Genomic DNA, 24487 nt, shown 5'->3' with positions numbered 1-24487 from the left:
TCTGTAAACATTTTATATTTTTAAACAACTTTGAGGCTTTGTCAAAATTTTTTTGTCAGCAAGTACAGTTTATCATTGAGTCAAATGCTTGCTGACATTTTTTGATTAATTTAGTCCACTATTTATACACTGAATTGACGACGGATTTTTTTTTTCGTGATTTCCTAATCATGAGCACACGACAGGTGTGGTCCGCCGGTACCTAATCCCACCTCTAATGTTTTGGAGGTCCGTGTTTGCTCGGCTCCTATTATATTGTTTTATGGATTTTTGATCTTAAATACTGTACGTTATCTCCATATCGAGCTAATAAAGAGGCTATGCCGTCAAAACATGACTTGATAGCAGGTATGTTCTTGCACCTCAAAGAAGGTGTCTCCAAGACAATAGAAAATATAAGAAAATAAAAAAAAATCCATTCCAAATTGAAAATTATATAAAGCAAACGGAAAGTTATAGAATACAAATAAAGTTATGCAATATAAATGGGAAAGATTGAATATTGCAACATTTCATTTGCCTTAGATATTGTTACCCATACAGTTACGTATTTATTGTTCTTGAACTTCTGGTTTTTTGCCGTCACAAAGACCAAATGATGTAAATATTGCATTAGACTTAGTGTAAGTTTAGTCTTTCTTGTGAACACAATTATTTTGATTGCTTTAATAGGACTTTTCTTAAACTTAAGTATTCTTAACAAATAACACGACTGACAACTATAATTTCTTTAAATATTATATGCGAAAATAGCATAAACGTTTTCACTATATTAATTTAAAATTTTTACTGTAGTAAATAAAACTATTTTAATCATGGATTTCACATTGTTATATTTTATCCCAGGTAGTAAAAAATCAAGTTTGTTCAAAAAGTGACCCACAGGGACCGCAAAGGAATACAAGGGAAAAATCAATGATTATTTCATAAGATGTATAGATCTGAAATACCTTTATTAGGTGTTGTAAAGTTTATTCAAATTATGACACCCAGGGGTAGGGTGGTACCACAATGAGAGGTCATTTTTTACATAACAAATACGTAGGAAATTAAAAAGAAATATATAATTCTTTAAAAGAACCCATATATAGAATTATCCCAAGTATTGTAGATTTACATATTTTAATTTGTAACCTTCGTCTGTCCCTTGCTATTATTTCGAAAAGCAGAATAAACATCATAATTCTCTACAGGACACATCAGTGAACTTGAATAAAAAATGGGCACAAATATAGTACTTTTTTTAAAAACAAAATTTAATTTCAATATTCCATTGATTTTCAGTTAATGTTACAGAAGTTAATGCTTGATCAAGCCCTATAATTTTTTTAAAATAAAGCGAAATTTGACCATTTCGTTTTTCTGATGTTCAGCATAGAGAGCTTACGTATGATTCATGAAGTCTCTCATGAATCCGTAATTAAGTTAAAATTTGGAGAAAAATCACATCGTTCCGGAAATTAATCCTCACAGAATTTCTTTCCCAGCAATAAAGTTTAAATTCTCAGCAATAGTTAGAATCAAAGGTTGTTTTAGGATATTCCAAAAAAGTATGAAGCATTTCACTTCCAACATATTAAAAAATATTTGCTGTTTGATTGGGCAAAAAATACCTACGTTTATATGAAGTTTATTTTCAGTAATCATTCTGGACTTCCATATTTGAAAATTCATAGTTAAGATATTCCAACGGTAAATTTGTAAGTGACATAAAAAATCTAAATTTGGCATTTTTTTTTGTAGAAGCACTGTTATGTACATACATGTAACCATGCGTTTTCTCTTTCTAAATTGTGTATTTTCTAGATTACTATCTCTTATGATTTGCGGGAACGTATACAGCGAACCACTATAATAAACACGATGATAACCAAGATGGAAAAAAGTACCCATGTAGCAGCGACATAGGGATTGTCTTCTTCGCTTTCCCTAATTAAAATAAGAAGATATATAATAATTAAAATAAGGCATTAAATTAATGTAGTCACATATTGCTAGAAAGATTTTTAAAAACGGAAAAGACAAAACCAGAAGTCTCTGTTGAGACTGTAGCTCTACTGGTTTGTAACTTTGTACTTATAATAAAGGAAGAGAAAAGTAGCAGTCGGCACTTTAAACTCTACAAAGCAATAAGGAGAATAGATCCTTACAGAATTTTTGATTTTAGTTACCATGGCAACATCAATCATCAAAATCAAAAACACAAAACTGATAATCTACTTGTAGTCTACTTGCATGCCAAATTATATTATAATGAAACTAAAACTGTATTTGGTGTAGCATTTTAAAAGTATTTCACAGAAATTTCTATTTAAAGTAAGCAAAGCAACACTGTTCATCGACATCAAAAACCGATACACACTAATTATGTATCTTAGTGTTGTCTACTTGTGTGCCAAGTTATATTGAAATCAGACCAAAAATGTAGGCGAAGTGGCATTTTAAAAGCATTTTACAGAAATTTCTATTTTTAGTAACTACGGCAACACCTTTCATCAAAATCAAAAACCGATACATAGAATTATGTTTCTTAGTGTAGTCTACTTGTGTGCCAAGTTATACTGAAATCAGACCAAAGCTGTAGGAGGAGTAGCATTTTGAAAAATTGTTTACAGACAGACAGACGGACAGATAGACGGACGGACGCCGAACACGTTACTATCGCATAAGCTCTTCTGGTTTCTGACCAGTAGAGCTAACTAGCATTAATTATTATTTACCTTATTTTCGAGTCACAGTTACTATTATCATTTGATAATGTAACGTTTGAATGGATAATCCTATAGCATTCTTGATCTAAAACATATGAAAACTAAAATACATGTTTAGAACAAGGTACAGTTTCAATACAAATTAAGCCTTGTATTTTTCAAAAATATGAAAGTGATATATGATATAAAAATTCATTCTTTCTAAATCATAGGAATTCCTTGCAATACATATGAGAATGCACAAATCGTTTCTCTCATATGACCTCCTAAATGGTAAGTGTGACGTCATTAAGTTGCATTTTCCAATATTTTCTTAAAAAGTTGCAGAAGACGTCAATTTTCAGTAGGATTTTTATTCAAAAAACATACTCTGCCACCGTCGTCCACAAAGATTTCGTGATATGTGATTTCTTAAAGCAGTTTACAAAATATATCCAAAAACTGAAGCGGGCGACGGTGGCAGACACTATTTTCTAAAGGAAAATAAGCACAAAAATGAGTCATTCTGAGTCTTTTTTGCAATTAACTTAGAAATGTACCAAGTTAGTGACGTCAGATTTCTAGAATGGTCCTCCTTCATCATGGCTTCATGCCATATTCTTTAATGATTCATCATATTCATCTACTCAACTATTGTGAAATCCAGTTTCCTAACTTTTTAAGAACATTAAATTTTTAGAGCACAATAAAGCCCAAACCGTACCTTCTTCAAATTTATATACATCCGAAAACAAACTTTAAGGTGAGGTTGATCCAAGAACGAGACATGACCTTAAACCAAGGTAATTCCGACTCGTCCAAGGTACGTTACTTGTACAGAAAGTATAAAATTCTAATCAGTTGTAATTAAGAATCATTAGAAGCTCTAACTTTCAAAAAGTCTTTCTGACAAGTTCAAGGTCACCGAAAAAGTATAAAATAATTCTTATATCCTAGCAATGCAGACTAAGTGGAAACTCATGTGTGGTGCAAAATTTGTTTATGACCTGAGGGTGTGTCTTTCGCTAAAAGATTATTAATGACCAGAAAATATGTCGTAATTTAATGAAGGCCTTTAAGCCATTCGAGATTACAGGTATATACAAAATTTTGATGGGCGCCTTAGAGATGCCTATGAAATATTATTATGTGAGCTTACTTAGAATATACCTCTAGTTATACCCCCCGCTTGAAAAGCGGGAGGGTATATAGTAATCGTTAATTCCGTCCGTCCGTCCGTCTGTCCGTCCGTCCGTCTGTTACGCTTTGGGGTTCGGAACTTCCCATCTCTTATCCGCAACTCCTCTTATACTACTGAGTGAAATTTAATGAAATTTTCACAGAATCTTTATTACATATTGCCATTGTGCACCTCCTATTTTACTTTTTTATTCGACAGGTATTTTAGGTTTCCCATGGCAAAACATGGACATTGCCATTATATTCTATATTTATATCCTATGACGTCACCTATAGAAGCTTCTGGATAACATTTGATAAGACGAGTTATTCCTCTTTACACATTACCGTAAAACAATTGCAAAACATCGACATTATGGGAGGCGGGGGGTATCATTTAGTGAGCTCATTGCTCACAGTACCTCTAGTTTTATTTTTAGATATTACTTCAAACTTAATTAAAGTTTTGTAATCTAAAAACAAGTGACAAAACAGATTTTGCAAAAACCTTTTCAAAATAAAACATTCATCAAATTTTTATAAAATAACAATTTCCTGTAACTTTCATACATCTAACTTGTATAGAGAATATAAAATAACAATGTCCTGTAACTTTCATATATCTATCTTTTATTTGACTTGATTGATCAGCATATTCATTGATAAATTGTAAGTTGTCAAACTATTACGATGGAACTAAATGGGAAAATGTGATAGTGTGGATAACTGACTTTGCTTTATAAGTAAAATATACGAGGGGTTAACAAAATGTTCGTGGACTGATGCGATAAAATTAATACTGTGTAGTCTGTGTTTACAAAATTTATTAAGAGCCATAAAACAACAAAAGTTTAAGAAGTGTTGAAAATTGCATTGACACTTGGAGGCTCCCCCCAATTCTATTTTTTTTTTAAATTTGGGGTCGTCACATCGTTTTCTTTTTTTTTTATATGCACTACCTAAAATCTACAACGTAAATCTTTTGTCTCGGTAAGCTGTTTTTAAATATATCGTTTTGGACTGATACATAAAAAGAGAGTATCAGTCGAACAGCTTAGCGATAAAAGGTTCAAATTTGAAGCCCTTCGCCGGTATATGATGACGTCTCTATATGAGTGAAATATTCTCGAATGGGACGTAAAACAACCTACAATCAATCAATCAGTATCTGGTCTGGATGAAATTTCACAAAGATTTTCTTTAATATCTAATGCTTAGTGCTTATAATTAGTTTTAAAAACAAACACATTAAAAAAAAGAATCTTCATAATTTAAGACTTACAGAGGTACGAATCTGAAGATAAGTAACGAAACGGACATGTTGAGCAATTTGTCTTCGAATGTTCCTGTATACGTTCACCTCCAGTATTGTACTCGGCACATTTTTGTCCTACAAAATGCAAGGGGAAAAACAAAACTAGTATCTTTAGAAATTAAATAAAATGCAATTTTTGATTAGAATTTGCATTTTTCTCTACCAAGAATATCGACAGCTGGTGCACAAACTTCAACAGTGGCATTAAGGTATGTGTTGATAACACAGTGGTACACAAACTCCGACTGCTGAACGCAGGTTTGTTGAACATTAGCGCACTTTTTAAAATCTGAAGCAGCATTCCATTCGGCACGTGATCTCGGACAAGAAGGTACATATTCCATTGTCTTCTTGGAATCAGAACATTGTTGGGTTGATGATTTTATCTGTACAATTTGAAACTAGAGTATAGTTTACCATTATATGAACAACAAATAGTATCTTGCAATTTGCATTAGAAAATCAAAATGCCTTACCGAAATGAAAAGGATGAAAACTTCCAGTACGTTTTTCATGTTAGGTTCTTTAATATTGTCTGAAGAATAGAAAAAAATACGTCTTAATCGTTAAAATCGGGATATTCTTAATATGACTCAAAGAAAACTCAAGCGGTCCCAGGAAGCCATCACAAAAGTTAAAATTCAAAAAGTCCTTCATATAGGTGAATAAAAAAACTAGAGGTACTGTGAGCATTGAGCTAACTGAATGATACCCCCGCCTTCCATATGACTAAAATGGCAATGTATACTCTGCTCTTGCTCTGCAAGACCCCAAATAAGTGTTAGATAAAAAAGAAAAATAGGAGGTGCACAATGGCATTTGGAAATAATCATAAAATTTTATTCAGTGGTATAGTAGGAGTTACGTATAAGAGATAGGAACTCCAAAGCGTTACAGACGGACGGACGTTCGGCTAGACAAACGGACATCCCGATCAATATTTACCCTTCCACTTTTCAAGCGGGGGTATAATAAAGATTTCGCTGGTAATTCAGTGGACTTTGAAACATTAAACACTGATAACATTCATTTGGTTATTCAAAATCGACTGCAGAGGAAAGAGGCGAGAGCGCTATGGATTAAAGTGCCATATTCTTCGAAATCTTTATTATACCACCCTTTTAAAAGCGGGAGGGTATCCGGGATGTCCGTCCGTCGTTACGTCCGTACGTCCATCTGTTACGCTTTGGGTACCTGTCTCTTATCCTCAACTCTTTTAATCCAACCGAATGAAATTTAATTAAACTTTCACAGAATCTTTTTTATATAGTGCCATTAAGCACCTCCTTTTTCACTTTTTAATCGGACACATATTTCGGATTTCCCATTGCAAAAAAAATGACACTGCCATTCTTTCTATTATACTGAAAGGTACCCATGTCTTATCCGCAACTCCCCCTATGCCATTGAATAAAATTTAATGATGCTTTCACAGAATATTTATAACATAATGTCATTGTGGACCACCTATTTTACTTTTGATCTGACATTCTCCCATAGCAAAACGTGAACCTTGCCATCTTAAACATATGGGAGGCGGATCTTTAGCGAACTCAGTTCTCACAGTACCTCTATTTTTACTATCTTTGGGTCAGACGTTACTTAAGGAGGCCTATAATATGCATGTAAAACTCGTGTGGCTGATTTTGTGGTTGATCTCAGTGGGCAGGGACAATTGAAATGGACATGGAAGGCCTCCTACAATCTTTTAGTCTACATTTTTAAAATCTTAATTTACTATTTTATTACACCATAAAATTGAAACATAAGGAATCACTGTCTAATTAGTAGAGTATGCCAGGGCCATCAACGATAGTTGGAAACGTGAAATAATGTTAAACATATCTGACTTCGCCCGTTATGCAAATCACCCCACGTTTCCAACTATCGTTGATGTCCTGGTATACTCTACTAACTAGACAGCAATTCCTGAAATATTTCCCTTCAAAAAGCCTCAAACTCGAAAAAGGAAATTCTTTCATATCTATTTAGCATTTCAGTATAATGCTTCCTCAAGCTAAATTTAACAGAAAAACACAATCAAGCATACAGTTCGAAGTATTAATTGATGAACGAGCAAGAGGTGGATAATTTCACATTGCTCGTTCATCCACAAAGGACTTACTGGAAAGCTTTTATCAAACAACATCAATTATATGAATCTTTCTCACAATATTTGCTTTTGCAATTAACATTGATTAAGTGAACATATTTGCAACTGCTTCTGACAATGTAAAATATGCTTAGTTATACAAGTGTTTAAAGTAAGTCGGTTTATATATTGAGTTATGCTTACTGAGTATATGTACACAGATATGCAAGTCATTCACTTAAGAAAAAATATAACCTCGCTGTTTAAATAGGGTATAAGTAAATATCGGTAGCTTGTTGCTTTAGAATTTCTATTTAATAAATGCTTTAAGAGCTAGTCCCTGTATTGTCGAACTCTTATACAGGGGATCTAGCTCTTAAATTCGTAGTCTCCTCAAACCGTAAACACAATTTAGGCAAAAATTGGTCTCTATGTGTCATCATAACCATGACAAAATATCCCAAAGTTTAAAAAAAATGGCATTTTTGAACATATGAGAATTCCAAAGTTAACGTTTTTAGCGAGCAAACAAGTGGCAATGGTTGTTTCCAAAAATTTAAGAAGTTAACTATTGAATTATTGTATCACTATAGAAACAAAGAATGATTAAAAAATTATTGTTTTTAAAAATTCATTTCATAGGTTATCTTTAAAATAATGTTCGCTTGCCCTCTCCCGACTAAGGGTAAAATTTTTGGGTCGGTGGGTAAGTTGGAAAATCTTTTTACCATGAAATTTCAGCATATTTGTTGACGGGATAACAGGAATAAAAAGAAAAAAATGTTACCTAGAATGTGAATTTTTTTTGAGTCGGGTCATTTTTTGTCAGTCAGTCTGAAAGAGCAACCAATTTTTTTTTCAATGGCCTTATTTATCAAATTTTATTGATTTTATTCATTCATTCACTTTTATAAACATAAACAATTCATAAATGAAACATATGGAGATAACGAACAGTATTCAAGATCAAGAGTCCATAAAACAGTACGAAATAGGAGCAGAGCAATTACGAACCTCCATCAAAGGTGGTAATAGGTGCAATGGAGGAGTGAGTATCCCCTGCCGAACGGTCACACCTGCTATATACTCCTTGTCATGATCAGGAAATAACGGAAAAATCCGTCGTCAATACAGTTTATAAATAATTGGACTAACAATTAGTACTAAAAATGTCAATCAGAATTCTCTCAATGATAAATTGTATTTGCTAAAAAAGTCATTGTATCGACCATAGAACTTACGAAGTGCTGACTTTAACAAGATTGTTGATATTCTTGTTTCATCAACTTGTTTGTCAACAATTCACCTCGTTTCAAAAAAAAATATTGTTCATGCCCTTGCGTATCAAATCAACTGAGATATATATACTCTTTATGCAGATGATGAAGGTATATTACTGCACAAGTAAGGGAAGTTTACGATAAAAAAGTTACAGTCATCACGTTTATCATAGAGGTTAGTTGTAAGATTACCATTAACTTATTTTTCAAGTAAAATATCCAAATATGAAACACATATGTCAGACTCTGTGGTATCTATTTCAAGCTCACCAGGATATATCTTATCGACATAAGAATGGAAATAACCATTGTTAATTGACAATACGTCGTCGATATATCATCGTTAGATACCCAAGGTAAAACGTTGTGTATAAAGTTGAAAAGTGGATCGTAAATGTTCAAGATCCCTTTAAAAATAACACTTTACGTTTTATCTATTTATATGATTTTAATAGGTTTGTAAATGATTTAGTAATAAAAATAGCACCTGTAAAATGCAGAAAAATTAACAAATAAAATATAAATAAAAAATACCAGGTACACATCTTCATTTGGTGAATAATAAGTGTACATATTTTAAACAGAGTTTGCAAATTTATTACCTTGACCTTTGACATTTTGACTTCAAAATCAATAGGGTTCTTCTTTAGTCGATAGGGAGTTGCTACGCAAAATGTCATTGCGAAAGCTCAAAGGGTTCTCGAGATATCCTGTAGAAACGAAAGCGTCACAGACATACAGAAAGACGGACAGACGGACGGACAGACCCATATTAATATTCCCCACTTTTCAAGCGGGGGACAAAAAACAAAAAAACAAAATGGATCGGCCGTGATAAGAACCCGGGACCTCTCACATGTCAAGCGAGAGACATACCACCACACCACGGAACCGCTTTTCTCAAGCGGAAATTGTATGCAAACATGAGGTCACTTACATTATTGTCTCCCGCTTGAAAAGTGGGGGATATTAATTTTGGTCTCTCCGTCCGTCCGTCATTAGGCCATAGGGAGTTGCTATACAAAATTTCATAGCGAAAGCTCAAAGGGTTCTTGAGATATCGTTGGGAAACGAAAGCGTCACAGACAGACAGAAAGACGGACGGACGGACAGACCCAAATTAATATCCCCAACTTTCAGTCAAAGCGGGGGACAAAAACAAATAATGTAAGGCAAGTGGTCTAACAAAGCTAGTATTTACACATGGAATGTACATTGTATTTTGCTTGTATATCAAGAAAACACGAAAATGTGGTTTTCCCTCTTGAAATTACCACCAATTACATAAAGTTACTTTAGGTTGATCAAAGGAAAGAATGTAAAAAAAAGTCAGAATGGCAGATCTATAGAGCACAAATAAAAAGAAAGTTTACACAGTTTAAGGAATATACTAAAGTGTTTGATTCGTATTTTAGTTGAAAGTTTCTAATGACTATTTTCTAAAGAGAGAAATTATACTGACCGATAGTAACAATCATGTCGGCAAGGTATTAACTTTCGGTTTCTTATAGGGTGTTCAGTACGGAAGCGTATTAGTGCCACGCAATATATGTTCAAAGTTGGTAATTCTATCTTTGAAATTTGTTTTTAACTTTAAAGTTTGCGATTCCACCCTTAATCTTAATCTTTGCCAACACTTAAGTTGGTAATATCGACTTAAAATTTGGCTTTTCAATTTCAAAGTTGATAAATCTTACTTTAATCTTTGTTTTTCTAACTTCATAGGCTCTATGCGTTATTCAGATACTGTGTGGCTGGAAGATATGTAAAGTTAACTGCTAGTAACTGGTTACTAGTAGCTGGCTACTACAAGTGGGTAAAGTTGGCTACTAGTAGCTGGCTACGAGAAGTAAGTTAAGTTGGCTACTAGTAACTGGCTGCTAATATAACTGATTTTAAATGTAAATAAAACTAGTTACTAGTAACTAGCTACGACATGTGAGTAAAGCCAACTACTAGCAACTTGTTACTAAATACACAAAGGGTACTAGTAGCTTAGTTTATTACTGCAGATATCTTGTTAACGTCAACGCCAGACCATGTGGAGAACCCAAGAATATGTTTTATCAGTAATATAAGAAATATCACCTATTTTAGAAAATCAAGTAACTTTAATAATATCAACATGTGTATCCTAAAATTACATAATATTACGTCAAAGTACTAGTAGATAAGTATATAACTGCCATCGCCTCAAGCCACGATCCGGAGTCCGCATATAAGCTCTCTCCTACCCGTGGCTGCTTGATCACAAAAAGTGCCGTAATCTTGAATTTTTAAGCCTCTCTTATTGTGACGTCATATTCCGTCAATAGCAAGTTTTGTTTCCATCGCAATCGAAATCAACAACTGACGTCAACAGTATACAAGAAATATTTCCTATTGAAAGGTCGCGATAAAGTTCATCATCCGACTATGCTTTACTCGCATTGGTCAATATTTTAATGAGCTACGAAGAATTCTCTCCCCATTCAACCACGGCCAGATGGGAGAGGAGCGTACATTTTGGCCGTGGTTTGCGACGATGATAACTGCATATATCTTGGTAACTTCACCCCAGATGGTTTGGAGAGGCTATTACAATGTAGATTGTATCTGCCAGCAATAATAGTAGATCACTTAAGTTAAAAACCAATATATTTAATGATGTTAATACTATTATTTGTATGGTAAAATTTCCAAATGTCTCACGGAACATACTAGAAGTTGTAAAAATGAAAAATGATAAGCGTAAATTTTCAGTCATGTTTTATGTGGAGAACCTTGAAGAAATTTCTTATTAACTGTATCAGTGGATATCAACTTTCTAAATATCCAGCTATATGGAGGATGTTTATATTTTACCCTAAGAAATAATCATATTTCAGAAAAAGTATTATTAGTTAAAGATATCACTACAGGTATCTTTGTTACTTGAGTGCCAGATCATATACTAGTATCATATTCAAGATATTGAAACAAAAATACTATTCATTTCTTTTTCAATGCATTCAATATATTACTTTTATTCTTCAAATTAGTGTTTGTGTTTTAACCAGTTACTAAAATATAAGTACCTTTACTTACGTTTCGAACTCGTTTTAATAACAATTTACTAGTAGTTTGCTTTACTCAAATATAGTAACTAGTTACTAGTAGCTAGGTTTATTTACATTTAAAGTTAGTAACTAGTAGCCAGTTACTAGTAGCCAATTTAACTTACTTCTCGTAGCCAGCTACAAGTAGCCAACTTTACCCACTTGTCGTAGCCAGCTACTAGTTGCTAACTTTACATATCTGTGGCTGAACTCGTGTTGCAGTTTTATACATATAATGGAAACGGTTTAATCATGAAAAATAAAGGAACCATATACAGATATGGACTTTTGGTGTTGAATATGGTTTGATATTCATCAGAAAAATATAAGATTGACCGAGGCGAAGCCTTTTTTTGATTCCTTTGATATTTTTCTGTTGAATAACAAAGCATATTCAACTCCAAAAGAGTCCATGTTCTTCTGGATCGATTAAACTGAGGTATATAAAATCCGTATGCAGGTGACAAGGGTGTATTGCTGCATAAGTAAGGGATGTTGACAATTGAAAATTTAAAGTCATAAGTAAAACTTTATCATAAAGCTTTATTTATTGACAATACGTGGTCGATATACTTTCTTCTTTTCATGTAAAAGATTTTGAAAAAATTTTGCTTCATATGAGTACTTAATATAGGTCTGTTAATAACAGAGCGCATTTGGTACCCATGGGATTTCCAATAGATTGTTGGAAGACCTGGTTTCCAAAAACCACATAGATATTGTCAATTAAAAACTTGAGCATGTTTTAATATCAACTTCAGTGTTCTTGTGTGTATAATCAGATTGTTTTTAACAAACGACCAGTGACAAGATAAGTATATTTACGTGTTCTATTTTTATTGAAAAAGCAGCTGCCAGTGATGTTAGAAAGCCTTGTCTTTAACTTATCGTGGGTAATAGTTGTATATAGAGTTGAAAAGTCGTTAATTCTTAAGTTGTAGATTTTGGTGAAATTTGGTGATTTCAAATGTTCTAAAAGTTCCTTAGAATTTTTTAGTATACACATCTGATTTATACCGCTTCTCAAATACATGTTTGTTCAACTGTACTCTTAAAGTTTCTCCTTCACTACTGTTAATATCTTAGTGAGGAGTAAAGGAAGAGGCTTGGTAGAACATTTACTAGAACCCATTAAGTATCTTCGTTTGTAAGGATTTTTATGAAGTTTTGGTATCCAGTGTAGATATGGTAATTCAAATTCATTTTGGATATTTGTATATGAAAAATATTCAATAATGACATATGATACCGGGGTATGATGCTGAAGAATTTCTCCATGGGTATAAATTGGATTACCACTTGTAGAATTAAATCCAATTTCTTTTAAAATGCATTTTATATAATGAGATTTACATACAAAGACAAAATTGTTACCTGCTTTGTCAGCAGGGACGAGTACGTACTGATCATGTAATCTATCAAATTCTATATTTTTCACTTCTTGGTTATTGAATACAGAAAGATTTGTAAAGCGCGATTTACACATATATCTGATAATTTATAATTTAATACATGAACAATTTAGTTCCCTGTACCAATGTTGGCATATTGCTGTATTACGAAATGAAGAAAAAAACTATCCATAAATTACATTATGCTTACAAATGGACGTGACCGAGTTTAGCACTACTATGTACATGTATATATCACTTCATACTGAGAGCGATAGCTCGAGACGAAACTCGACTTTTCTAAACGACTTTTGACATGAACTTTACAATAACCTCTTAATTCAAATGAATCTATTGATGTTACCTCTTTTCCAATCAGATGATTCTGCAGTATGTTGAATTTTGATCCCATTTTATAACTCGTTGTTAAAATATTGAAGTTGGTGAACATGCATGTACATTGTAAACGGCTCTCTGGCTCACCTTGACACGTATCATTAGATTTTTATATTGTGCATTCATTAACAGCATATGTTAAACTCTAAAGCATTTTATTTGAAGATAAAACTTTTTTTTTTTTTACTATTTTTGAAAAATCAAAAAAATATAATATAACATAATTGAGAGCTAATTGAGAGCTAATATCAATCTTTCCACGGTGAAACCGTGTCTAAAGAGACACGCCTTCGGCCTTCATTAAATAACATTTTGATGTAGCATTCCAACTTAATTAACCCTATAACGTGATCGTATCTCTACAGTCAGCTTCTGTTTTAAAAATTGATATTGAAATCTGAACATTCTTTTGAGTATCGAATCAGTATGAATACATAATTACATTAAACAAACGAAAAGCTCATTCCGTTTGTTATAAATTTGCGTTGTTAGTTGGGTATATCTATTCGCGGGAGAAGCAAATGTGACTGACTCCTTAATAATGTATGGTGATATATTGTTTTTGTTTGAATAAGCATTGATTTTGTTAAACCTGCTTCAGTAAATATCTTAAGGAGGAATGTCACACCGACTTTTTATTTCATAGATCTCTGAGTCAACCCTTTTAAATAATGGTTTCAGCATTGAAAGGCCGACATTAGCTCTTTTAAAATTATTTTATATGATTTTTTTTTTTTTCAAAGAAAATTAAAAAAATTATTTACATCCAAACTAGATGATTTCTTGTAAAAATTTTGCTGTAAATGAATGCATCACATGAATACCTAATAAAATATGTAAAGAAAGTCTGGTTAAACTTTTTAATTTTTTTAATAAAAAAATATTTATGAAAATAAAACACATAATTTGTGAATATTTTTTAAACTTGTGGTTAAAATCTTCTTAAAACCAGTCACAACTGGGTAGAACATGTTCATTAATCATATCTATAAAAGAAATTGAAACTTTTAACTCGAAAACGGCTTATTTGGATATAAATAATTTTCTTTGAAAAAATACAAAAAAAAAATAATATAAAATAATTAAGAGCTAATATCGGCCTTTCAATACTGAAACCATTGTTTAAAAAGGATGACTCAAAGATCTATAAAATAAAAAGTTGGTGTGGCATTCCACCTTAATGCCCTGCACTCTATCCAACAAGCCAACGAGCTTCTGTAGGTGTGTATGATTATATATCCAATGGCGTACTTTCCTTTCTGCTAATATGTAGGGTAGTGTCAAGTCACAGATTTACGCTGACGTGTTAAGTGTGGGTAGACAAGGAACTTCCTCTCGATGAATAGGGAAGGGGGGGGGGGGGGTTCGAAGGGAGCATTTTTGCAAACTCAGACATCTACAAATTCAATTTGACCAGTGAAAATAATATGGAGACGTATTTACAGTTTATATCGTAATGCGAGGACCGCTGAACAAATCTGAGAACTCTTAACTGATCCTTTTACTCTGCTTACAAAATATTAAAACTTCCCTACTGAGTGAATAATCAAAATTTGAACAATATGTTGAATTTCCTCTTAATTCTAAGAATATAATTCAAGTTATCAATTTCGTTTCCTGCACTTATTATGGACTCCTGTTGCTTTCGATGAAATTTTTGATACAGAATTCATATTTATAACACTTGAACTTTCTCTTTAAAAATTTCCAGTTATGGGAATAGTCTAGTCCTTCAGTATAAAGCAAAATCGGAAAGGCATAAAAGTGTAGATTGCTAATACTGCTTTATTGGCATTTGCAACAAAATAAGTTAATAGGTACGATTTGTATTAACAAATTTTAACAAAATTCTCCTTTATTCAATCAAATCTTTATTCCTGAGAAAATGATTTGTAGGCTATAGGCTACAGCCTTTTTGCCTATATGGAATATATGCCACTGATCTCTTATATATTTATCAAGTCTGGAATAATATACAAACCACTCTACCACGATTATTGCAGACATCAAGAACATGCCGCGGACTTTATTCTCCAATAAATCACGAACGTCATCAAAAAATTATCAGATCAGAAACAAGTATCAAATCTGTACAGCTGAAATAAATATTTGATTCTAAAAATGAAATACTTGTTCAGACCACATCAATGTGTCGTCTTTTACAGTCTGAACACTGTAAATTGCATCAAATTGCTGATGAATGTCGGTTTTTATAGCCAAGCGCGGGGCTATTCCACGGACCTCCCTACACATCTAAACACCAATAAAGCAGTTAAACAGGAACATTCATTAAAATTAATCAATACATATATTGAACAAATTTGAAATTTAAAAAGGCTATTTCTAATGCAACGAAATCTCAAATTGTCTGCATTCCATACACATGTAAGCAAACAAATTTTCCCTCTGGTGTTAAATGGAACAGCGTAATCGAGACATGGTGACCTATTTCGTTTCTCTATAGAGGAAACGATCAGGCGTATTTTAGCGATCTTCATGATCTTTGTAGAATAGAAATCTCGAAATGTTGTTTGAAATATAAAAGCCTCGGCTTTTATCTTTCAAACAACATTTCTCGACTTCGGAGATTATCCTGCAACATTCACGAAAACGCAGACTTTATTTCTTAACTATGTACCTAGGAAAGTTTTGCATTGCAAATTTGGGGGGAAATAACCAAAGCTGCCTTTCTGACAATTCGAAAATAATTATTTTTTTAGATAGATATGGATTCATTGGGAGGGAGTCAATTTTTTCAAAATTTGAATCAAACAAGAAATATTTCTTGGTTTTGTCAATTTCACTATCGAAATTTAAATATATATTTTCTATCTTTTTGTAGGGAAACCAAAATCAGGACGGATCCAACATTTTCAATGGAACTTTTGTCATTTATAACGGAAGAACGAGTAATTCCACATACTAGTATCGCTAAAAGAGAGTAGACTGCTCAACTTTTAATCTTTATTCATTCAAATTATGGTTAGTTTCTAATATTATTTCTCGTTTTCTACCTGCCTGATATGGTTTCAAACCTTTGCAAGAGATTAGTTATCAACTTCATTCGCATATAGGAGAATCCAGGAGAGGGTGAAGAAAGGGGGGGGGGGGGGTCCAGGCACCCCCTATAGAATTTCAGTTTTATTAAAACACCTGTGTCACTCAGGTGACCTATTGCCAGCCGTTTTGTCCGTTGCCGTCCGTCGTGCGTCGGTCATTATAACATTTGAACATTTTCAGCTTTTTGCTTGAACCATTGAACCAGTTTTTAGCTTGCAGCATCGAAGGGGTACAAAAATTATAAATTTCATGGTCCTCCAGGGCATGAGGGAAAGGGGCTACAACCATCATAAAGAGTGCATTCTTCTTTAAGTATTCGGATTTTTTTTTCTCTTAGCAATGATCAAGATTAAATATTGGTCGAAGAATTTATCAAAATAAATAGCTGTCTGGTGATAAATAGTTCTTCATGTCTCATGTTGTCTGACAACATGAACAACTATTAATCAAAAATGGCGCCCAAATGATACACTACACGATTGACAAGATTTGAGAATGAGGGTGAAATACAGTTATTTATATCATATACTAGTATGAGAGTGATGTTACTAAACATCAATTTCTTTCGTCCGCTTTAGCAAAAATTAACCTTCTACATTTATTAAAAAAAGAAATCCTATTTCGTTGGGGGGGGGGGGGTGTTGTGGCTAACTTTTTTTCAAGGCCAACTTCCTTTCCCTTACATTTTTTCCATATAATACTACATATCCTTGATATCATTATACTATGGTAAGAAGTGAGGGGGCCAACCAACCTTTCAGTAGACATTTTCAATAGTAATTTTTTTGGGAAAAAAGTGGGACAGCCCCCCCCCCCTGTTGCTACGTCCCTGTATCATATCGTATCGACATAGGAATGGAAATTACCATTGTTACTTGACAGCACGTCGTCGATGTATCTAAATGTCGAGTTGAAGACCACAAGTGTTCTCTTTTCACGGATAAGATTTTGGACAAATTCTGCTTCATTTGAATACAAAAATAGGTCTGATAATGATTGGGCGTAATTTGTTGGAAGACCTGGTCTCCAAAAACTACGTACACTATGTAAATATTGTCAATCAGAAACTGAATCAGAAACTGAAGCATTTTTTGACGTCCATTTCAGAGTACTTACAACCAGAAAGTTTTTTAACAAAATAATTTTGTTAATAAAATAAACAAAACGATATCTTTTGAAAGAATGCATTTCAATAGGTGTAATAATAAATATTGTTAAGTAAAAGAATTTTTAAAATGTATATTTTCTTTATTCAGCAAATTATTCAATCTGTTGACAAGGGCAAGAAATCCATCTTAAGTATCTTCATTTTAGTTATTTTCTTTACTGAACGTCTAACTTAAAATATTTTCCCTGATACTCACATTCAAAAGAATCTGATCTATAGGTAACAAGGAACTTTCAGCATCAAAAGTATGTATTTGGACCAGTTTTTACATAATTTTTATAAATAAATACTGTTTACAAAAATTGTAGATTTTTTAAAGTTGACACATAAACTTCTGTTTATTTAAGTCTCCCATCTTAAATACTTTAGCAACCTATATATTTTTTGCAAAAATTGGTAAATTTAAACTACATGTATATTAATTGAAAGTAAATGCAATTTTTCAAATTTTGAACCATTAAAGTTTTAAGATGGACATCATCGAGAGCTGCTTTTTCAATAAAAATAGAACTCGAAAATTTACTTACCTTGTCATTAGTCATTTGAAAATTATTTTGCTAAAACATTCCGATTGTACACACAAGTACTCTGAAGTTGACATTCAAAGGTTGCTTGAGTTTCTAATTGGCAATTTCTATGTTGTTTTTGGAGACCAGTACTTCCAACAATCTATTTGAATTCCCATGCATGGGAGCCCATTCCGAGCCGTGAATAGCAGATTTATTTTATATTCATATGAAGCAGAATCTGTCAACATATGCGTGAAAAGAAGAAAACACTTCAGGTGGCCTTCAACTCCACATTTAGATATATCGACGACGTATTGTCAATCAGCAATGGTTATTTCCATTCTTAAGTCGACACGATATAAAATGTATCCCGGTGAGCTTGAGATAAAATATACCATAGAGTCTGACAAATCTGTTTTATATGTGAATATTTTACTTGAAAAAGACGTTAACGGTAATCTAACAGCCAAACTGTATATAGTAGACGTGATGACTTTAAATTTTCAATCGTCAACTTCCAGTACATATGCAGCATCACAAGCATAGGGAGTATATCTTTCAGTTGATTTGATACGCAAGAACATGCTCTACGTATGTATACAATTTCTAAAACAAGGTAGGTTATTGACAAACACGTTGATGAAACACGAATATAAGCAGTCTCATTTAAAGTAATAATTTCGTAAGTTCTATGGTGATAATGATCTTGTCAGCAAATACAATTTTTCATTGAATCAAATGCTGACTGACGTTTTTCAGTACTAATTGCTAGTCCATTATTTACACACTGATGAACGAGTGATTTTCCCGTTATTTCCCAATCATCACAGGGAGCACACGGTGGATGTGACCCGTCGGCAGGGGATTCTCACTCCTCCATGGCACCTTATCCCCCTTCTGTTGTTTCAGAGGTCCGTGTTTGCTCTGCTCCTATTTTGTATTGTTTTATGGAATTTTTTTTAGCTTGAATGTTGATTGTTGTCTCCATGTGTTTCACTCCTCCGTCTTTCAATTTAAACACTGACAAAGATTATTATTTTTTATAGTTGAAGTAAAATACAGCATTATACTTTTGCTGGATATTTTTCTCACGTTCGAATTTATGAAATAAAATGTTTGTCCTAATAAACTTGCCAACCAGAAAAACTTGATTGCATTAGGGAATTGCTGACAATAAATATCCCTTGACCCCGCGCATGATGCGTTCGAAGGAAAACAACGTCATTTTCACGTAGTTCTAAAACTATAGTCGCGGAGACACTCGCTCTCTCTACATGAGGACGTACACTAGATTCAGAAGTTGTGATAGTTTTGACCTCCGAGTTATGCATTAATTCGTAGTGCCCTGATCTTTCAGAGTTCATTGTCCACGAGAAGGCAAAGACGCCGGTGGAAGGAGATGTGAAGATTCCCGTGTGTCCATTGTAGGCATTGTCTAAATTAAAAGAAAATGTCGGTACATTTTTATCAATATTAGTGAAAGATATAGAGGATATTCCATGTTTTGTAGTTGAATATGGAATTTATTTCACGAGTGGGACGGGAATTTTTGATATTTTCACGAGTGCGAAGCACGAGTAAAAATATTTTTAAAAATCCTGTCTCACGAGTGTATTCAACTACATGTACAAAACATTGAGTTTTCTGTTTATAACATTTTTAAAAAGTTTCTTTGATTTTTCCTTTGCCTCTGTCTTTTTGTAATACCGTCATAGGCTACATGAGGTCATACCCGTAGTTCAGCGGTTGAGACGTCATAGCTAAGTGAGGTAAAAACATTGTAAACATGGATTTATCAATGTATTTGGGTAATTTTTAGTTTTTTTTCTCTGTCAGAATGATTTATTTATTTCTTTCTATCTTATATCAGGTCAAGGTAGAGTTTTTACAACACTCTCCGTTATGGGAAGGAAAATCGAGAGTTTTCACACTGAGACAGGATATCATTTTGATATCCTTTCACACTGTGACAGAATATCATTTTATTCAATGAATAAATTACAGTATTTCACTGGTAAAAATGTAATAAAACGTAATTATTAAACATTGGATTATTATTTATTTTATTTTTAAGATTTAGATGAACTTCTATTACGAAGAAAACTGTTGATGTGGTCTTCGACATTCAGATATCTGCAAAGTGAGCAATTCCATTAAATGCTTATATTTATAGTTTTGAACCTCTACAGTGTCTGCAATAAAAAAAATTCTAAAGATCTAATAGTGTTAACTTTGCAAATGCTTACGTGTGTTTGTGATCACGTTATCAAAGACAACGGTCTGGGAATGGCCTGTACCCCCTCTGTCCCTACTTAAGATGCTGGAAAACGCACACAAACTTGTCCTTCCTTAAACATAAACAAGAGGCCCACGGGCCTTATAGGTCACCTGAGTATTGTGTAACAACTTTCAAACAATTAAATTTGGTTCATGTTTTAAACCAGAGGCCATGAAATTCACAATTCACAATTTTGAAAGAGGCACCATTGCTTATCATAATTAAAAAACTTAGCATGCTTACTCTACTTGTTCAATACCCAGAGGTAGATCAGAGTTACAAAGAGAAAATGTTCTTCCACTTTCTATCCAGTTGTGCACCTCACCCCAAAAGAACCACTGACCCTGGGGCCACATATTTCAAAATTTTGCAAATTTTATCGTAAAATGGTCGATTAATACCAAAGAGCAGATTTCAAAGCATTAATTTGTTTTCAGACTATGTAACTCCCACCCCCCCCCCCCTTGACCCAGGAGGGGGGGGGGCATAAAAAATAATCATTTTGCTAGATGCACCTTTCTTCAGCATAAATATATATATACTTGGATCATTAGCATAAACCCAAAAGCAAAGAAAAATATTTTCAAAGAATTAATGTATTTTTACTGAATAATCAAAAGAGCCCTAACACCTGAACCCCTGATTCTGGGGCAATAAAATTCACAATTTTTGAAAAGGCACTTTTGCTCATCATAACTTTGTGCTTAATTAGTTTATTTAATACTCAGAAGCAGAGAAGATTTTCAAAGAATAAATGCATTTTCACTATATAATCAATAGAGCCCGCCCTAACACTAGAACCCCTGACCCTGGGGCCATAAAATTCACAAATCTGGAAGAGACACTCTTGCTCATCATAACTATGTACTTAGTTAGTTTATTTAAAACCCTGAAGCAGAGAAGATTTTCAAAGAATAAATGCATTTTCACTATATAATCTATAGAGCCCCGCCCGAACACTAGAACCCCTGACCCTGGGGCTATGAAATTTACAATTTTGGAAAAGGCACTCTTGCTCATCATAACTTTGTGCTTAATTAGTTTATTTAATACTCAGAAGCAGAGAAGAAGATTTTCAAAGAATAAATGCATTTTTAGTATATAATCTATAGAGCCCCGCCCTAACACCAGAACCCCTGACCCTGGGGCCATAAAATTCACAAATCTGGATGAGGCACTCTTGCTCATCATAATTATGTATTCAGTTAGTTCATTTAAAACCCAGAAGCAGAGAAGAAGATTTTCAAAGAATAAATGCATTTTCACTATATAATCAATAGAGCCCCGCCCTAACACTGGAACTCCTGACCCTAGGGCTATAAATTTACAATTTTGGAAAAGGCACTCTTGCTCATCATAACTTTGTGCTTAATTATTTTATTTTATTTAGTACTCAGAAGCAGAGAGGAAGATTTTCAAAGAATAATTAATGCATTTTCACTATATAATCTATAGAGCCCCGCCCTAACACCAGAACCCCTGACCCTGGGGCCATAAAATCTGGAAGAGGCACTCTTGCTCATCATAACTATGTACTTAGTTAGTTTATCTAATACCCAGAAGCAGAGAAGAAGATTTTCAAAGAAATAATGCATTTTCACTATATACTCTATATAGCCCCGCCCTAGCACTAGAACCCCTGACCCTGGGGCCATGAATTTCACAATTTTGGTAGAGGACTCAATGCTTATTACATTCATGCTAACAGTTTGCCTGCTTGATGTCCAGGAGTAAAGAAGATTTTTTAATATTGCAATAATTTTAGTGGTTTTGGCCCCACCCCTCAGGCCCCAGGGGGGGCCGGGACCATGAAATTCACAATTTTTGTTCCCCTTCACCCATAGATGCTGCATACCAAATTTGGTTGAAATTGGTTCAGTGGTTTCAGAGAAGAAGCTGAAAATGTTCAAATGTTAACACACGACGCACGACACACGACGCACGACGACGGACGAAAACAGATGGCAATAGGTCACCTGAGTTACTCAGGTGACCTAAAAAAAACTTAAGTCTTTTTATTGATGTACTTTTTAAAAAAAATATTATATTAATTGATATAATGTACAAATCATGACTTACCATTAATTTCGGCGTTGAAATTCTGACTTTCATTTTGACTACCGCTGCTCTTTTTTACCCGCTTAAATACTTGTACACCTGGTTTACGTTGCAATTGAATTTCTTTTTCCAACATCTGTAATTTAAATTTCTCTTCCCAGTGTTCACAAACACATTTCTTATCTTTTCCTTGTCGACTCTTTTCCTCTATTTGTTCTACTCTCTCTTCCAGTGCTTTCATCTCCTCTTCCAGTTTTAACAAGGCATCAGTCTGTCTTACATTGACTGCATTTTTCCAATTCAATCTTTCAGAACCATTTGAGCGTGGTGTATTTACAGTTTGTACACCAGGATCCAGCGCCGAAATGGCAAGAATGAAATAAAAACAAAAATCAAAGACATTTCTTCCCAATATTGCCATAATCAAGTAGGTGTCAAGCTCGATGAGTGTTGCTTCCAACTTGATTTACACACAAACGTTAATGCATGTAAGCCTTCCAAGTAATGTATAGTTTCAGATTCAAAAACCTTGCATCTTAAGAGTTACCGGTGAATATTGTTAAGCGTATTTTGCACACGACCTACAGATGCATAAATTACTCAAGTTGTATACAACTATGATGTCAGCACATGGTGTCCTTGACCTTTCAAATCAAATAAAAGTTGTACTCTACAAGGTAAAAAAAATCTAGCTTTCTAAAAACAACAAATTTACTTTTAATCGATTCGATCAAAAATTAAAAACAGTAAAAAAAAAAAAAGTAAGACCTTTTGTCTTTCACTTACTTTTGAATTGTTCTAAATAAAACTGAAAAACAGTATGGTACTGCCCATTACTCCATAATCGAAGATAATCCACCATAAGGGGAAGTGGAAGTAATGTGTCAAGTAGAAGAAATATCTTTAAACCCTACTATTAATATACAGCAATGCATGTCTTTGAATTCAATGATACGTGTTTCAAATATTTTTCTACCATATCTATGCACTGGTTTGATAATGTAATGAAATTTTAAGCATAAGGTCGCCTTTACTTGCATTATACCATGAGGTAAGTGAAATATGTGAAGACAACAAAGTATTCAAGGTCAAAAGTTCATTAAATATTACAAAATAGGAGCGGAGCAAACACGGAGCTCCAAAACATCAGAGATGGGATCAGATGCCATGAAGGAGTTAGAATATCCTGCAGACCGGTCTCACCCGCCGTGTACTCCTTGTCCTGTTCGGAAAAAACCGGGAAAATCCGTGGACAAAACAATATGTTCATAATGGCCTTACACTCAGGGTTAGTCAGTCAGCATTTGACCTAAAGATAAATTACATCAATTTTTGTATCAACCATGGAACTTACGAAATATAGTCTTTAAGAGACTGTTGATTTTCTTGCTTCATCAACTTGTTTGTCAACCTACCTCGTTTTAGAAATTGTTCATACGTAGAGGTGCTCTTCTGTATCGATTACACTGAGAGACATAAACTCAGTATGCAGGTGACGAAGGTATATTGTGCATAAGTAAGGGATCGATGTTGATGATAAAAAAGTTAAAGTGATGACGTTTATTTATCATAAAGCAATGTTAATTGACAATATGTTGTCGATATATCTAAATGTGGAGTTGAAGGCTACAGTAAGTTTTTTCTTCTTTTCATGTTAAAGATTTGGAATAAACTCTGTTTCATATGAGTACAAAAGTGGGTCTGCTAAGAACGGGGTGCAATTGGTACCCGTGGGATTTCCAGTAGATTGTTGGAAGACCTGGCTTGGGGGCCATAAAACTTAGGCGAGCTCACTTTTGATCTCAGTCTCACTTTTCCGCTATAAATTCCTTTGGAAAAAGTTAGACTGAGATCAAAAGTGAGCTCGTCTGTTTTATGGCCCCCAGGCCTGGTCTCCAAAAACTACATCGATAGTGTCAATTAAAAACTCGAACATATTTTAAAATTAACTTCAGAGTACTTTTGTGTATATAATCAGATTATTTTTTTAACAA

General features: G+C 33.5%; 2 protein-coding genes across 2 annotated transcripts; both read right to left on the bottom strand.

Annotated features, from left to right (window-relative positions):
* Positions 1–1468: 1468 nt before the first annotated feature.
* LOC134254181 (uncharacterized) lies at positions 1469–10069 on the bottom strand. Its single transcript, XM_062736723.1, has 6 exons — positions 10019–10069; positions 5661–5719; positions 5348–5570; positions 5152–5259; positions 2721–2796; positions 1469–1929 (listed from the first exon to the last, which is right to left on the bottom strand). Exons 1-6 carry the CDS (start codon positions 10032–10034, stop codon positions 1818–1820), a joined length of 594 nt encoding a protein of 197 aa, XP_062592707.1. The 5' UTR covers positions 10035–10069; the 3' UTR covers positions 1469–1817.
* A 9114-nt stretch (positions 10070–19183) lies between these two features.
* LOC134254172 (uncharacterized) lies at positions 19184–23006 on the bottom strand. Its single transcript, XM_062736716.1, has 3 exons — positions 22515–23006; positions 20404–20505; positions 19184–19592 (listed from the first exon to the last, which is right to left on the bottom strand). The coding sequence occupies exons 1-3, from the start codon at positions 22912–22914 to the stop codon at positions 19279–19281; spliced, it is 816 nt and encodes a 271-aa protein (XP_062592700.1). The 5' UTR covers positions 22915–23006; the 3' UTR covers positions 19184–19278.
* Between the last annotated feature and the right edge of the window lie 1481 nt (positions 23007–24487).

Source organism: Saccostrea cucullata, unplaced genomic scaffold (genome assembly GCF_032062105.1).
Source record: "Saccostrea cucullata isolate Sc308-1 unplaced genomic scaffold, CSIRO_AGI_Scuc_v1 ctg239, whole genome shotgun sequence".
NCBI lineage: Eukaryota > Metazoa > Mollusca > Bivalvia > Ostreida > Ostreidae > Saccostrea > Saccostrea cuccullata.
The sequence above is the reverse complement of the archived record's forward strand: the minus strand, read 5'-3'. Positions and strand labels throughout refer to the sequence as shown.